This window comes from Marmota monax, unplaced genomic scaffold (assembly GCF_021218885.2).
Source record: "Marmota monax isolate L192 unplaced genomic scaffold, Marmota_monax_Labrador192_F-V1.1 WCK01_AAM20220418_F8-fsc00027, whole genome shotgun sequence".
NCBI classification, from domain to species: Eukaryota; Metazoa; Chordata; class Mammalia; order Rodentia; family Sciuridae; genus Marmota; species Marmota monax.
This window is the reverse complement of record NW_026694617.1, coordinates 3,390,416-3,406,705: the sequence shown is the minus strand read 5'-3', so window position 1 is coordinate 3,406,705 and position 16,290 is coordinate 3,390,416. Positions and strand designations below refer to the sequence as shown.

At 33.7% G+C, this 16,290-nt stretch overlaps 1 protein-coding gene across 1 annotated transcript in view; it reads left to right on the top strand.

Moving 5' to 3' along the window:
* The window catches only part of Ppp1r3a (protein phosphatase 1 regulatory subunit 3A), a 39,134-nt gene extending 24,438 nt beyond the window's left edge, over positions 1 to 14,696 (top strand). Inside the window, exons 2-4 of the mRNA XM_046422365.2 lie at positions 6,609 to 6,667; positions 6,767 to 6,891; positions 8,794 to 14,696. Coding sequence (XP_046278321.1) covers positions 6,609 to 6,667; positions 6,767 to 6,891; positions 8,794 to 11,166 — 2,557 coding nt within the window. The 3' untranslated portion in view covers positions 11,167 to 14,696. The remainder of the gene's footprint in view (positions 1 to 6,608; positions 6,668 to 6,766; positions 6,892 to 8,793) is intronic.
* The last annotated feature ends 1,594 nt before the right edge of the window (positions 14,697 to 16,290 follow it).

Below are 16,290 nucleotides of genomic sequence, written 5' to 3'. Positions count from 1 at the left end.
TGGCAGAAGCAACACTGCAGATTTCTAATTCTCAAAGATGCAACCAAGGTTAGGCACAGAGAGGAATTTTTAAAAATTATACATAGGAAATTGATCAACAAGTCATATTAATGCCGCATTAAAATTTGTAACTCAAATTTGGTTCTTCTCCTCCCTCCTCGTTACCCTCATTCTTAATTCTCATTATTCCTGCCTGAATTGTTGCAGGTACCTGGTGACAGTCTTCCTGCTTCACTGTGGCCCATACATGGCTCTCCTTTACAGTATCTCTGGGGTTAGGTGCCTTACCTATCTCTTCCTCCCTCCTTCTTTGTCTCTCTCTTGCTCTTACTCTAGCTCTTAAGTTTAACTTCTTTACTTCCACTCCATAGGTTAAAAAAATACCTAAATAATTCAGCCCCATTTTGTCTGTCTGGTTAAGCCATTTACTGTCTGGCTCAAACTAACTCCAGTGGAGTCCCATGGATGCTTCCTCCACAGTTCAAACCCTCTGAACATCTTGCATCTGGGTGGCTTTTACTGTTGTGCTTTCTTACTCTCATGTTTAACCACTTGTTCTTTCCTCTGCCTAAAATGACCTTATCATTCTTCTCTAATTGGGAGCCTCTCACTGATTCCTAAAAACTAACTCAGAATGTTATTTCTTTGTGAAAAATTTCTTGATTGTTCTGACAGTGTCTTCATTTCTGGCCTCTCTTAGCTCTAAGAAAGTCATTGTCCTGTCTTCTTTTTTGTTATTCTAGATATCACTTATTACAGTAATTATAATTGTCTATTGATCGATCTCTTTCCGTCATTGCATTTTAGATTCTCTGAGATAACAGGCTATAGAGTATTCATCTTTGATTTACCAGGGCTTGTTACAATCCATGGTGCACAGCAGGATTCAAAATATCTTTTAGAAAATGGAAAGATCCTCTTATGATAAAATAATATAACTATATGTATCATGATTTATGGTACACTAAACCATAAATATTTTGCTTCACAAAGTAATATATCTTTTCATAATTTTTAATTTCTAAATTTATAAATAATTTAAAGATTGTGGGCAATCATTTGAATCCAGAATTAAAATAATTATCCTGAACTTTGGAAAGGGTAATATTTTAAGATTTGGAAGACATATAAAAACAAATGTGCTTTAAAATACTAAATCCTTTTTTGAAATTCAGCTTTAATGGAGAGAGAAGAGAAGACCAATATCATGATAATGTTGGTGAGAAGTAAAAAGGAAAAGGGAATATTATTCAGCAATAAAAGAGAATAAAATCATGGCATTTGCTGGTAAATGGGTGGTGTTGGAGAAGATAATGCTAAGTGAAGTTAGCCAATCCCCAAAAACCAAATGGTGAATGTTTTCTCTGATATAAGGAGGCTGATTCATAGTGGAGTAGGGAGAGGGAGCATGCAAGGAATAGACGAACACTAGATGGGGCAGAGGGGCTGGGGGGGGGGAGCGAGGGCGCAGGGGATTAGCAATGATGGCGGAATATGATGGGCATGGGCATCATTATCCAAAGTACATGTATGAAGACATGGATGGGTGTCAACATACTTTATATACAATCAGAGATATGAAAAATTGTGCTGTATATGTGTAATAAGAATTATAATGCATTCTGCTGTCATTTTTTAAAATCAATTAAAACTAAAAAAAAAAAAAAAAGAAAAAGGGAGGGATAGAAAGGATAGCTTACTTATTCAATAGCACTTATGGTGCCACTATTATGTGCCAGGCACTGTGTTAACCACTGAGAATACAGAAAAGTAAAGAAGTCACCTGTTCAAAAAGGACTCAGGGAATATAAAGGGGAGATGGGAAATATTAAAAAATGCATTTCACTTTTAACACAATCATATATATATATATATATATATATATATATATATATATATATATATATATATATTTCTGGGTCCCTTTTATCATCAATAATCAAGTTTGTCATCTTCATCAGATTTACTTAAGGTGTTGAATTAAACTCTGATATGCTAGATCATATGACTGACATTTTGAATTTCAGAGTAGAATTTTATATATAAGCATCATCTAATTTAGTCTAGAAAGCCAGTTTGAAAAATATTTTGACTCACATGTTGCCTAGGAGTAGATGCAGTAGTTATGGATTATATAAATATTAAATTTTAGAGAAAGGCACCTGTCAAAATGTTTTCCAAAGTAGATTTCACTATTTATTCTACCACCAGCAGTGTGCAAGAAGCCTGTGTCTCCAAAACATCTTCCACTTTTGGTATCTTTTAAATTTTTGCCAATTAAATGCATATAAAAGGCTATCGCCTTTTTATCTTGATTTTCATTTCTCTGTTCTCTAGCAGGGCCCATCATCTCTTTGTGTTGATTGATCATGTCCTTTCTGTTTTGTGAAATGTCTGCCCTCTCACTTCCAAATGAATTGTTTGTGCTTTCTTATTGATTTGGAGTTCTCTCTGTGTATACTCTTAATTCTTATTTGTGTTGACTTTGTGTAATATAAACATCTTCTCCTAGTTTGGAATTTGTGTTTTTATAAAGTCTTTTAAGACACCATATTTAAATTTTCATAGAGTTACACTAACTGATTTTTGTGGACTACTTTTTCTTTTTTCTTATGTATGAAAATATTTCCTACTCTGAGGTCTAAGATATTCACATATATTTCTAAGAATTTTAAGATTTTTGACATTTATGGTCTTAATCCATGTGGAGTTAAATTTTCAAGATGCATTGTGCCAGTTTCATCTTTTTCCATAAGGGAAGTCATTTCCCCTGTCTCCCTAAACTGACTAATCCTTTATTTCCCTATCATTTGACATGCTACATTTGCCATATACCGAGGTTTTAGATAATGTCTTATTATGTTACTGAGCTCTAAGTACTATTTTGTTGATCAGTCTGTCTTCCCCTTAACCAGTACTTACTGTTTCAGTAGCTAAATCTTCGTAGGAACTCTGAAATCAGCTAAGGGAAGTTCCTCCTCCTATTTTTCTATCTTTCAGAAATATTCCAGCTATCATTAGTCCTTTTTCTCCCTTTGGACTCATACTTCCAAATTATGCTATAAAGTTTTTAAATTGTGATTAGGATTGAATTTTTAGATCAATATGGGAGAGAACTAATATCTTCCTAATATGTCTTTCCTATCTATGAATATGGTATATTACTTAATTTAATATATCTTAATATAATTTTATTCTTTTCCCTTTAAGAATTTTGTACACTTCCTATTACTTTTTGCCTACATGTATTTCATATAATATATAAATTTCATTTGTTTTTACTTTTCTTCCTTGTGTTTACCTCTGAATGCAAACTTTTCCCTATATATCTGTATTTGCATGTTTTTCTAAGACACTACCATAAATAAAGTACAGTTGAATCCCTAAACATTTGTCCCTAAAATGGGTTTAAAAGGCAGACTCCTTTCCTTTTGACTCTATTACTTTAAAAAAATTATTTTAAAGAATGAATTAGGGACTGGGGCTGGGGGCTGGGGTTGGGGCTCAGCGGTAGTGCACTTGCCTGGCATATGTGAGGCACTGGATTCAATTCTCAGTGCTACATATAAATAAATAAAACAAAGGTCTATCAACAACTAAAAAAAAGAAAATATTAAAACAATTGAACATATATATATATTATGTGTGTGTGTGTGTGTATGAACGATAGTATTTTGGCTAGATAAAAGCAAAATCATTCATTAGATATGATTTTTCCCTCTACAAATGAGATTTTCTGTATTGTTATGGGAATAAAGAGGAAGCAGGAACAATTAAATGCTCTAAATATGGTCTCTAAATATTTTGAACACATATACATTATGTACTTGGAGAAGGAAAGGTAGGTCAGTTTGTTGTTGGATTCCATAAAAATAAATCATTTCATAGTTATATGCTTCATTAAGCAATATAAATTTATAGTTCAATTCAGTATCAATTATGAAAACTGTATTTTCTTATGAAATTATTTTTACATAAACATCATTTTCATTTACATTGCCACACAAGATATTAAATGTTTTTAGTAAAGCTAAAATAAAACATTATAAATATATACAAATTTGAGATTGGCTAACTTCACTTAGCATTATCTTCTCCAACTCCATCCATTTACCTGCAAATGCCATGATTTTATTCCCTTTATTGCTGAGTAATATTCTATTGTGTATATATGCCGCATTTTTAAAATTCCATTCATCTACTGAAGGGCATCTAGGTAGGTTCCACAGTTTAGCTATTGTGAATTGTGCTGATATAAACATTGATGTGGATGTGTCCCTGTAGTATGCTGTTTTTAAGTTCTTTGGGTATAGGCCGAAGAGAGGGACAGCTGGGTCAAATGGTGGTTTCATTTCCAGTTTTCAAAGGAATCTCCATACTGCTTTCTATATTGGCTGCACCAATTTGCAGTCCCACCAGCAAAGTATGAATATACCTTTTTCCTCACATCCTCACCAACACTTATTGTTGTTTGTCTTCATAATAGCTGCCATTCTGACTGGAGTTAGATGATATCTTAGAGTAGTTTTGTTTTGCATTTCTCTAATTGCTAGAGATGATGAGCATTTGTTCATATATTTGCTGATTGATTGTATATCCTCTTCTGAGAATTGTCTGTTCAGGTCCTTGGCCCATTTATTGATTGGGTTATTTATTTATTTATTTTTGGGAGGCTTAGTTTTTGAGTTCTTTATAAACCCTAAAGATTTGTGCTCTATCTGATGTGTGAGGGATAAAAATTTCCTCCCAAGATGTAGGCTCTCTATTTACCTCACAGATTGTTTCTTTTGCTGAAAAGAAACTTTTTAGTTTGAGTCCATCCCATTTATTGATTCTTGGTTGTAATTCTTGCACTATAGGAGTCTTCCTTAATAAGACCTAATCCCACATGATGAAGATTAGGGCCTACTTTTTTTTTTTTTTCTATTAGACACAGAGTCTCTGGTTTAATTCCTATGTCCTTTGATTTGAGTTTTGTGCATGGTGAGAGATAGGGGTTTAATTTCATTTTGTTGCATATGGATTTCCAGTTTTCCCAGCATCATTTGTTGAAGAGGCTGTCTTTTCTCTGATGCATGTTCTTTGCACCTTTGTCTAATATAAAATAATTGTAATTTTGAGGGTTAGTCTCTGTGTCCTCTATTCTGTACCATTGGTTTACCAGTCTGTTTTGGTGCCAACACCACGTTGTTTTTATTACTATTGCTCTCGCCGAATGTTTTCTTTGATATAAGGTAACTGATTCATAGTGGGGTTTGGAGGGAGAACATAGGAGGAATAGATGAACTCTAGATAGGGCAGAGGGGTGGGAGGGGAAGGGAGGGGGCAGGGAGTTAGCAATGATGGTAGAATATGATGGACATCATTATCCAAAGTACATGTATGAAGACATGATTGGCGTGAACATACTTTTATACAGAGATATGAAAAATTGTGCTCTATGTGTTGTAAGAATTGTAATGAATTCTGATGTCATGTATTTAAAAAATGAAATCAATTAAAAAAATAAATATATACAAATTTGAATTACCTTCTTAATAACAGAATGGAAAAATTTGCAATTTTCTCATGTTTTTGTTGAAAAAAAAATAGCCGTCCTGGGATTTGGATTAAAATTATCCATGCAATGAAGAGTAGACTCTATTAGGCAAATTTATCAGCCATCACTAACTTTCCAGATTTCTTTTGTTGCAGAAAAGTCATTAGGAAAAGTCACTAGAAGAAATTTCAGCTGACTATACCAGAAAATATGGACATTTGGCCAAATAGTGCTGATACATTGACTTAGGACTTCACAGTGCAAATGGGCATTTTCACTAACAATATTTTTTCTTCTGCATGTTATAGAAAAACCAAATCCTAATGACCTCACAAATATAAACAAATGAACATCTAAAAAAAGTACTAATCTGTTGAATCAGTATACAGAATATAGTGGAAAAAGGGAATGTAACCTGAATCATTTTAAGGAAAGAAAATATCTGCTTGCATTTGAGCTATCTGCAAGTCTTGGTTATAAAATGGCCAGTGGCAATACACATATGAAAACTTTTAATGGAGTATAAATTTAGCTGCCTTTCAGTTTTTAGTTAGCTTTTTAAATTTTTTCCTTCTTTTCTGGAGTGAGAGTAAATGTTATATCAATTCAGTTGAAAAAAATTAGATAATATAAAATACAAAATCAATAATTGATATCTTAGAAAGTAATTTCATGACCATAGCTGGACTACCAGTGCATAAGACTTCATTATTTAAACCAAGAGAGAAATGTTCTCGCTTGTGCTTATTAAATTCATGAATGATAAAATAATTTACATTTATATGCATTTTCACTATAGTTATATAAATTTTAATGTGAGCAATGTAATCTTGATTGGAAATATGGCATTATTGGAATTATTAAACATTTTTACAAAGTCAGTATTTGCTCTTGCATTATTCTAAAAGATCAATTTTATTTAAAAATATACAAAGTAATAAAAGAAAATGTGAATATGTTTTGTAATGTTTATTTGGCTTGCTCTTGAATTGAATTTCACCCTGTATAAAAATATTTAGAAGATGTATTCCCAGGGCAAATGTATAACATTTTGTTTTAATTTTAACAGTAAAGAAGAATCATCAGTAACATCAGAAGAGAATAACTTTGATAATTCAAAGATTACAGGTAATATTCTTATTTATTTTTTTAAACAGAATTTTTCTCTTTTTTGAAAGCCTGCAATTGAAACAACCTTATAAAGGTGCCATTGTATCAACTTTACAGATGCTTATATCCCAAGAATCGTTTATTCTCATGAGGACAAGGAAGACTTGGAAACCAGTAATCAGAATGTAAAAGACGTAAACAGGGAACATGATGAACATAATGAAAAAGAATTAGAGTTGATGGTAAGTGTTCTGGTTGCCACGGTATTAGAGAAGATGAATCCATTTATGCATCAAAGATGCTGCAATGCCTGCTTTTCAATAGCTTCAACTAATATAATTTGCAAATGTGAAAGCACTGTCTATTCTTTCCTTGCATCTCTAGCTTGATCAACAAGGCACTTTGATTTCAGTATGTTGCTTCTGGTCTCTGCAGTGGTAAATTAATGACATTCATTTCTTATCTCTGTACCAGAGGCTCTGAGTAATAGTTTACAGGAATTGTAGGAGAGGTAGCACTCTCCTGATGTGCATTTCTAATCTTTGTGACACGTGTACACTCAGCACAAACTCGTCTGTAAAATGAGAAGGCTGGACGAGATGATTGTTAATGTCCTGTCCAACTCTACAAGTCTATAATCCTTGCATTTAACAGCATTTCATTTCACATTTTACTTAGTTCCATCCTTGTGAGAATCTCAAAGTTCTATATCATTGTAAAGTATTAAATTACCAAGTGAGAAGAAAATAGCCTGTGCCATAATTTTTAAACAGGAAACAAATTCAGTGCTGTACAATTTTGTATTAAATTTGTTATAAATTTCACACTTGGTGAGCATTCAATCTATTGGGGATTTTTTTGGGGGATGGTTTAGATAGCACTTTTATCATAAAGGAAGAAATAGAAGTAAATGAGTCACATAATGCAATTTATCCCTTATTGTATTTGGTTGGAGCTCATATCATTGGGATACATGGATTCATAATCATCTAAGATTAAAATGACATTTGCCTCTTCGAGTGTCAGTGCTGAAACAGAAAAGAAATAGAGCTTATCTTTTCCCCCACATATTCCACCTTTTCTATAGTGATATGGCAACTGCATCACTAAAGTATGCAATTTACTTTGCTCCAACTTTAAGAAACTACAAAGTTGTCACCCATTCTGAGAATTCTCACCAGCTGAAAGTTAACATCACCATTTTTTTCAAACTACAGAATATAATGAAAGTACCCTGAAAAATCACATACTTCACCAATACACCTCATTACAATGAGCCGACTCAAATAAAAAAAAAAGTTTGTTTAGAAGTTACTGAGATTGTACGTCCAATAAATGAACAGGGAGCAGTAATTTAGATGCTAATTTGCTCCATGCTGACGTTAATGCATAAAACAATGAAGCTCTATAATAGATGGAAATACAACCAAATCTGTGGAACCCACAGGCATTGGCTTACAAGACAGCTGTGCAGTTGACAAGTAACATGAGCCTTATGTGAGAAGAAGGGGAAAACGTAAGATTTGCATATAATTATTGAGATCATGCAAATGTCAGTTATGAGGAGGAAAAAAAAAAACACAGGCATCTCACTGTTAAATCCTGACAGTTGGCATCACTGAAGAGCTCAAATACATTTGAGTACCAGTTGGCAGAGGGTCATTAAAACAGAATTTGCAGAGACATTAACTCCCTCACTTTTCTTTGAGTGACGTTTTGCTATTAATAGTTTGCAGAGGCTTTGCAGAAAACATATTAATAAGAGAAACTGTAATGGGGGCACCTACAGCAAGTGTAAATGCAGCAAGGGGCACCCAGGAAGCTGCTCTCTAATTGATTAGCATGGAGCTATCAATGTGTATATCCTAAGTGAGGAGAAAATGCAATGACAAGCAAGAATAGTGAATAATACAATGTGATATTCGGAGCCTGGGAAGGAGAGTGATTAATTTGGTCCCCTTTTCTTACTAATCTCATTCCCAAGTCATAGCCTACAAGGATCTCCCCAAAACATCAGACTTCCAGAGTTGGTATAAATTTTGCAAATGAGGTGCATCAAGGAAATCTATCAGATAATTACTAACCAAATTAATAAAATGTATTTAGTCAGATGGTCATTATTTTTGTTGTTTTTATCCCATAAGATAAATCAACGCTTACTAAGAACTGGAAGTGCCACTTCAAGAGACGAAAAGAACACATTTTCAACAGATCCAGTTGATTTCCCAAATAAAGCTGAGGGGTTAGAGAAGAAGCAAATTCATGGTGAAATATGCACTGACTTGTTCAAAAGGCCTTTGTCTCCAAGTTCATCAGCAGAAAGTTCCTTAAAGGGAGATTTTTACCACAATAAAAAATATTCCTTTGGAAATGAGGATAGTCATCCAGCTTCAGAGGAAATTGCTTCAGATTTGGGAAAAATCAAGTCATCACTGGGAGAAACCAGTAGTGATGAATTAGTGCAATTACATACTGGCAGCAAAGAAGTTCTAGATGATAATGCCAATCCAGCCCATGTGAGTGGCAGAGTACAAATATTCTGTCCCTCCTCAGATCGACTATTGGCAGAAAACCTTAATAAGAATCATGAAGGAGGAGTTAAGAAAATTGAAATAACAGATTGGGAATGTTCAAGAAGAGATTTCCATTCAGATACATCCACATATCTGGAAGAATCAACAGAAAATGTAACTTCCAAAGAAGGTTATAGCAACAGTATGGATGAGAAGAAACAAAGAATACACTTAGGTGTTCATGAAAAACAAAGCAAAAAATTTCAGTCAATCTTACATGACCAAGAAGGAAAGATGGGCCACCCTGAAATAAGTGTAGAAGGGTTGGAAATTAGGAACAGAGACCTGTTTCCTGTGCTAGGCAAAGATACTACAGTTCTGGCCCAGACAATCACAGCAGACACTTTTCCCTCACCAAGGAAAAATCCAAATTGTGAAGACGCTGTATTCACAAGTCCAGAAAGAGATGAAGGCACTCCTTTAGAAGGGATAGCCAGTCAAGCTTGCTCACCAAGAAATGGAAATGGTTTAAGGGATGATTATCGTTTCCAAATTGAAGAAGAAAAATCAGGTTGGATTAATCCTGAAGATCAGAATAAGAATAAACAGCCTAAACAATATTGGAATGTTCTGGAAAGTCAGGAAAAAGCAAGAGAGAGTGAGACAAATATAACTCAGCAGATCAAAGAACAAGCAGATTGTGAAGACATGTGCAGAAAAAGAGATAACATTAGGAATTTGAAAGCTACTTCTAGGGAAGAATTGTTTACCTGCCAAGAAACAGAGCGTTACGAACTGTCTTCTCTAGCTGATCATGGTATTACTGAGAAAGCAGAAGCAGGAACAGCTTATATAATTAAGACAACATCAGAAAGTACTCCAGAAAGCATGTCTGCTAGAGAGAAAGCAATAATTGCTAAGCTACCTCAAGAGACAGCACGAAGTGACAGGCCCATCGAGGTAAAAGAAACAGTGTTTGATCCACATGAAGGGAGAGATGATGATTCACATTATACCCTTTGTCAACGAGATACAGCAGGTGTAATCGATGACAACGACTTTGAAAAGGAGTCACGTTTAGATATTTGTAACGTACATGTAGATGAAATGGAGAAGGAGGAAACCACATCTATGTACAATCCCAGGAAGGCACACGACAGGGAGAAATGTGGCACTGGAAATAACACATCGGTTGAAGAATCTTCACAGGCCATTACAGGCAATCAAAAAGCAATGTCAAAACTGAATTTACAGTTTGGAACGTTGTCAACAGACAAAAAAAAAATCCCAGAAAATAGAGATCTTGGACAGGTCCAAGGATTATCAAAGAAAACAAATTTAGATGCTCTGGTTTATTCTGCTTTTAACTCAGACACTAGCAGAGCTTCTCAGAATGTTTCTAGCCACCAGACTAAAGTGTCAGTGCCATCTTGTGAACAGGCAATTGCTGTAGAGAGTACAACTGCGACCATGACTCCCCATTCTATTCCTACCAAATCAGAATATAATTGTAATCCAACCAGTGAAACCCAGGATCACGCTGTGTCTAAACCCAAAGAATTTTCCAAAAGTTCAGAAATAATGATATCAGATGGTAGAAAAGAAAGATGTATAGGCCAGAATTTTCAACCAGGAGAATGCAGGATGGGAAAATCTCTGGGGCCAATGATTTTAATCAGTGAGCCTCTGGAGAACACAGAAGAGGAAAGGCATGAAAATGAAGGATTAATAAACTCTGGACAGTCGCGATGCTCTTCTAGTAACAAAGAATCTGATAGCTCTGCTTCTGCTAGTCTCTCTGTCCAGGAAAGTCAAGCTCAAAGCAATGAGTCTCTACTCTCAAAATACACCAGCTCTAAAATATCTTATTTCCTTTTGTTTCTGATATTTCTTGTAACCATCTATCAGTATGACTTAATGATAGGCTTGGCATTCTACCTTTTATCATTGTACTGGCTGTACTGGGAAGAGGGGAGACAAAAAGAGTCTGTCAAAAAGAAGTAACCTTGGCACTTATTATTATTCTCTCTTAAAAGATAAGCTATTTAGCCCCAAACATTTGGATTGGTGAAAGAGACTATTCATTGTTCAAAGAGCCAGTGCAGGTTTTCTCTTGAAGGATCATTTAAAAAGGAATGCGTATGAAGTTTGCGCCTTCATATCAGTAATTATTCTATATAGGACCATTATGTTTGGATCATTAAATACCTATATGAATATGAGATCTGAAGCACGTCAAGTTGAAATTAGGTACAGCTGTTGCTCCTTAGCAGGCTATGAAGTCGCAATGCTTCACGTCTCTTCACTACTTAAAGTGCTATTTCTTGCATTCATTTCTTTTGCAGTAAAGCTTCATTTTTTTTTTTTCCCTGAGAGCACTTTTCCCCCTATGGCTTTTAAAAATAGATAAATCATGAACAATGAAAGAAGATTTTTTTTTCTTTTGGTCCTTTAAACTTGACCACGAAATTTGCATTTACTGCTGTATCATTTATCAGTACATATTGATAGATCAAATATTTCAAATTTCATTTCATAATTATAAGAAAAAATCATGCATATTGAAATATGTAAACTTAAATTGAAAAAGCACACACATTATATTCACATGAATTAGACTTCATACACACACCTTATACCTTTTTATGCCTATGAAGTCAGGGTGTTTATAAGCCAAATTTGACCAAGACTGAAACAATTGGAAAATTATTTCTCTATTCTGAAAAATTTTGTGGATGGCCTGTCTTTAAGTGATGTTTTTCTCTTATAAAGAGAGACTGTAATATAGCTGAACAATTTCAATGTCAACTATTATTCAGAGTGGAAAATTTAAATTAAAAGTTCCACAAGCATTGTTTCAGAATGACTTTGTACCTATAAACATAAGGCATTAAATGATAATAATAAAAAGATATCCAAATGAACTATGTATTCTATGTGTTACTACTTTTGCTTTCAAACAATTTTTTAAAATCTTTTATCTTTTCTCATGGTAAGGCAATAAATTATTCCCCAAGGTGCATTTAGAGAACAGTCTCTGGTGATATTCATGATGTGATTAGACGGTTTTAAGAAGATAATTCAAAATTTTAAGTAGGTAAATAGTTAAGTGTGGAAATCTACTGGAGAAGAAATGAAAGTCAAGTATAGCAGTGACTTTGTCTGTTGTAGTTTCCTATGGCAAAAGAAGTAAATAGGAGAACTTGTCATTTTAGTTAGGGATAATGCAAGGATTTATATACAATCTATTTCAACAACTATTTGTTGAAGGACTATAATCTACAAAACCCTGTGTTCTGTTCTATGGTGGAGCTTTTCCTTAAGTATTATCCATAGCTACTCCTAGTTTTAATTATGTAGTATGATCCTTTTAACTTGGCTGCAGGGATGAAAGCAAGTCACACAAAAGGAGCCTATGGAGATGATTCCTTTTTCATAGGAACATGTTTGATACAGCACATAATGTTGACCTTCAGAGGAAAAGAGATAGTCTATTCACCTGTAATGGTAAATTCAGTGAGTAAAATCTGCATGTATCAGCCCACTATCATAAGTGTATTTTTGAGAAGACGAGAATCAAACACTTAAAACTGACTTTTAGCTGGTAGTAAATGATTTTCTTAATTTTTATTAGGTACACAACTATTTCCCAATCTCCTAATGCATGCAACTCTCAAGTCCCATTGAAAATAAATGCTTGACTTTAAGTTGAGCAAATATAAACATCCTGAAGTAGAACTTAGGGCAAATATTTGATTGTTTGATAAAGCATATTTTCAGTTACTACAAGGGGAATACTATAAATGTACCTGGAAATTATCTCCCAAACTGCTGTCCTGATATTATGTTGACAGGTCCAAATTACAATGGAGTTAAGTTTAGCATTTTTCCAGTTCTTACTGGCTTGGTGTTTGAATTCTACTTTTTAAAGAGTTTTAGTCAATATGGCATCTCATTAATGCAAAGAATACTACATTACTTTATGAACACAGGTGCCTGAGTTGAAATTATTCCCTTCAAAGAATAATATAACCTCTTTTATCTCTCTTATTTGACTTTTCATAACATTACTTACCAAATCTTCTCATATGTTTGTAATCAAACAATAAGAAGTTTCAAAGGGTTAAAAATAGTTGTGTAATTTTTGCATGCCATAGAGAAATAATTGATGATTGAACTGACTTTCCAAACATTACTAACAAAGAACTTGAAATATAGTCATAAGAACTTGGGAAACTATTGATTGCTAGATGGAGAGGTAGAATTTTGCAAGCTATTTTAGTCATTGCACTATGTTCAACAAGAAAGGTGGGTCTCAGGAATAACTGGCAGACCCTGGCTAATAAATATTTGGCTGTGAATCATCATGGGAAGGGTCATCATCTTTTAAGCATAGCTGCTGGCACAGTGTCTCATAAAGTAATGATAAAGAGCCAAATGAGGGTGTGGCAGAAGAGTCAGCACAGAGGTACCTTGTATGTCTCCTTTATGTATTGAATAAGAAACTGTCACCTTTCATCCTGATGGGCTTCACACTTTTAGAAACAAAATTCTAAAAATTAATTGATATGTCAAACAAACACTTATTTAAAAAGAAGCACATTTGTATAAGCCATAATACCACAATGTATGTCTCAACTAAGAGAAAATGAATCAACAAAATGACATTTACCCTAAAATATTAAAGAACATTGGGTTAAACCTAGCCCTGCCTTCCTGATGAGCTCCAATAATTTCATAGTGAATTATTTCAAGGAATACGTGTATCTATATATTTATCACTTTTTACAAAAGAAACAGAACATTTTTGTTTCTGGTTTACAAGGTAAACTTAAAAGTATTCAGACCAAATTTTGGGGGAAAATAAATGTTTTATTTTCCCCCCAAATAGCATTCATAGTACTTTCTTCATAATATTTTCCAAGCCATAAATATTATGTTGCCTTCTCTATTAGGTTCCCTTTTGCATATTGATAAACTTAAAAAGCAAACAAAATTATAAAAATGAAACAGCAAAACTAGTAAAGATGTAAGCAGTACCTTTTATTGATTTGTTATAATATCTGACCTTGCTTTCAAATTTTCACTGAGTGAATATGTAAACTGAAGCACATAATAAGGATTTTTTATTTGTTGAATCCCATCTTAACCAGTTCCTATGAAACTGAGCGATAGGATAGACTTTGATTCTGCAACAAGGTATAAAAGAACTATGACAGCTCATGTTCTCTAGATGCTTCCACAGTTGTGCACCTACCTGAAGAGAACAACTGAAACTATTCCTTTTATTTATTTGATTAAACTCATTTTATTTTTTTTATGTTTTTGGGAAAAATTGCAATAAAAATCTTGGCACTATAATTTTCTTTTCCTTCTTAAAAATAGATTTGGTCATTAATCCAATGTTTCCATCACTTTATCCAAACCACTTTAAACTGCAAATTAAATTTTCATAAGATTTTTCAACCTGGCTTTGTGCTTCTTTTGTAAGAAATGTCTTTAATTGTAGTGTGCTAAAACCTTATTAAACAAACAACTCTTTAAAAAGTACAGGATTTTTACTTTGTATCATTTATCTATTTGTTAAATTCATGCATATTATATTCATTTTTCAAAGATAAAGCAATACTTTGTTTGAAATTTAATAAAAAAATCCCCCAAGTCTTTCCCTGTTATATCCCATTCTTTATATTCAAGAAGATAAGGTGGCAGTGGGGTAAGTCAATAGTGGATTGCAGATATATCATTATTTGGGTAATACCTTCAAAATCTGATTTTGCAGTAAATTACAATGCCTGATTAAATTACTGGCCTTGTCTGAAATTGGTAAATCTTTCTTCTTATCATTAAACCCAAACCATCTAACCTTATTTCCCACTGTCCCCTGCCTCAAATACTCTATTAGTCCAGCGAAGTACATTGTTTCACAAAATATGCTATACCTATCTGTTTCTTTGTGACGTTAAATATGTACCTCTTTGCCTAGAGGACACCTGTAGTTGTCTCTATTTTACTCTTCCTATCATTTTTTCACACTTATCTATGTACAGTTCAAGTGTCCATTCTTTTTAAGTATCTTCCTGTTTCAGTTTTTGGGCTGTGTTTCCATATGGCTTATGACATTAACCCTCTTGTTGCATGCCCTGAGACCTCATCATCCTGACTGAACCATCTGCTTATCCAGACAAGAATACAGTTCTCTTTCTTCTGACCACTCTCTGAGGAGAAGTTTGTATTAATCCTCAGTGACTACTTGTGTATAGAACTGAAGTGTAGTCATACCTCCTTTCTTTTATTCTTGAATTATAGTGATAACTACCTTCTTTCCTGTTGCTGCAATGTAAACAGGGTACTCTGAGGTCTCATTTAAAAATGAGTGAAGTTAACCAAATCAAAGCTGGGATGCTTAGGAAACTTCTGAAGACAAGGCTTAAAAGGCAAAGAGAATGTGGAGAAGCAAGACAGAGGTGCACTAGATTTGGGATGTAGGAAGGAGAGAAACAATCCTTTTTATTTCTCTTAATAATTAAATTGACTTTCCATATTTATGAATTCTTCCTAGTACAAGAAACATTCCCTTCACTCCGTTTTTTTTTTTTGAAAATAATATACCTATTATCTATTGAAATAAAAATAATGCATATCTTAATTCAGTGGCTAAGGTGAAAATGAAAAGAGCAAGGCATGTTTTCAGAAGAAGTAGCTCAGTAGCTTAAAAACCAACAAACATCACAAGGTATAAAGTGTAAGAAATTCAATCTTCTCAAATGCTCCCATGCCCTTTCAAATGGCTGATCTCTCAATTTCACACCTGTTCTGCATGTCAACATTTAGGGTAAGCAAATAGAACTGGGGGAAAAAAACAGTGAGTATTTTAAAAAGAAATAATTTGCCTGATTAATGTATGAGAAAATACAAACACAATATTATCATTTCAATAAATTACAGTCATGTAGTAACCTACGAATACTGTGTGTAGTGATATATGTAATATGTGGCGATTTATTCTTTCCTTGATAAGGATTCTTTCCCTTTCAGATAGAGAAATAAAATAAGACAAAAACCTGTCTCTTTTAGAGGCTGAGTCTAAAGGAAAGCAGCACATAGCCTGTGAATGTAGAAGCATGT